Source organism: Rhinopithecus bieti, unplaced genomic scaffold (genome assembly GCF_001698545.2).
Source record: "Rhinopithecus bieti isolate Rb0 unplaced genomic scaffold, ASM169854v2 scaffold_66491, whole genome shotgun sequence".
NCBI lineage: Eukaryota > Metazoa > Chordata > Mammalia > Primates > Cercopithecidae > Rhinopithecus > Rhinopithecus bieti.
The window spans coordinates 1-1,359 of NW_016899509.1; the positions used below are offsets into that span (position 1 = coordinate 1).

Sequence of the window (1,359 nt, forward strand, 5' to 3'; positions counted from 1 at the left end):
TATGTGGGGCATATGAGGGCCTGTTTGGTTCTTGTCTCAGGTGCTGTTTGACATTGTCATTTTCTCCTGCTGGTCACATCTGGGCCATGTTTGGGGCTTGTGTGAGGTCTGGGACCCAGGGTCCCTACGTGAACTGTCTGAGACATTATTTGAGTTTTGTCTGAGGCTGTGTTATAGTATGTTTGGGTCATGCCTGAGGAACAGTCTGGATCACATGTGGGCTATGTCTGGGACGTTAAAGGTACCATATTTATATTCAACCCGGAGCTTGTATGTGGAACGTGCTTTTGAGGTCATGTTAGACCATCTCATGTGCATGTTAGAGCATACTGTCTCGTGTTAGGAATTGTCATGTATTTTGTGGCCATGTCAGGACATGTGAACACATGTCAGGGTCATGCCTCATCTCATGTCCAGGTCCATGTCAGAAGATGCCATGCCAGAAGATGTCAGAGAGTGCTGGGGTGGACAGAGTGTCCTAGGTCCATGTAAAGGCATTCTGTAGAGTGCCGAGCTGTGCTCAAGGGTTGAGGAAAATGTTGGATCATGTAGGAGGTGTGTCAAGGCATGCTGGAGCCCCAACATAGCTTCTCCGTGCCAGGTTAGGCAGTGTCATTGCTGTACTGTGCTGCTGTAGGCTGGTCTGGTCTTCTCTCCCCTCCCCATCCTCCTTTCTTCCTCTGCCCTTGGCCCCTTCCTGCTATGTGGGGCTCAGAAGGCAGAAATGCAAACCTCTTGCTGGGAGCCTCCGCCACCCCAAAGTTCCTCTTTCACCTGCCTCCATGGCCCCTGATTGTCTTCATTTATGTCAGCCACCCTTGCACCAAAGGACAAGTTCTTCTACAGCTTCCTGGAGCCCTGGCTGGGTGAGTATCTGCAGGTGAACAGGGTTGGGAACAACCTGGAGGGCCAGGGGAGGGAGACGCCCTTGCCCATGGCCCTTGGCTGCCCTGTTAGGGGATGGGCTCCTGCTGAGTGCTGGTGACAAGTGGAGCCGCCACCGTCGGATGCTGACACCTGCCTTCCATTTCAACATCCTGAAGCCCTATATGAAGATTTTCAATGAGAGTGTGAACATCATGCATGTGAGTTATTTGAAGCCAAGGTCCCAACTGCAGCCTTGGGGTGGAGGGACCACAGACAGATCTGGTCTGGAATTTTGGCTCTGCTCGTGCCATTGGGTCATTGCTCTTCTTCTCTGAGCCTTGGTTTCCTCATCTGTAGAATGGGGCTAATAATCCCTACTTAAAAGATGGTCAAGGTGATGTAATGGAGTCATGTCCCTGGTGCATAGTAGGTGCCCAGAAGGTGTCGTTTCTATGTTTCCGTCACCCAAGCCCTGTAAACTCAAGAGGGTCA

General features: G+C 51.4%; 1 protein-coding gene across 1 annotated transcript; it reads left to right on the forward strand.

Moving 5' to 3' along the window:
• Positions 1-770: 770 nt before the first annotated feature.
• LOC108526031 (phylloquinone omega-hydroxylase CYP4F2-like) lies at positions 771-1,149 on the forward strand (the record flags this gene model as incomplete). The annotated part of the gene is made up of 2 exons (XM_017866738.1): positions 771-866; positions 958-1,149. Coding segments are annotated over exons 1-2 (253 nt in total), but the record flags the coding sequence as incomplete, so codon positions are not given.
• Between the last annotated feature and the right edge of the window lie 210 nt (positions 1,150-1,359).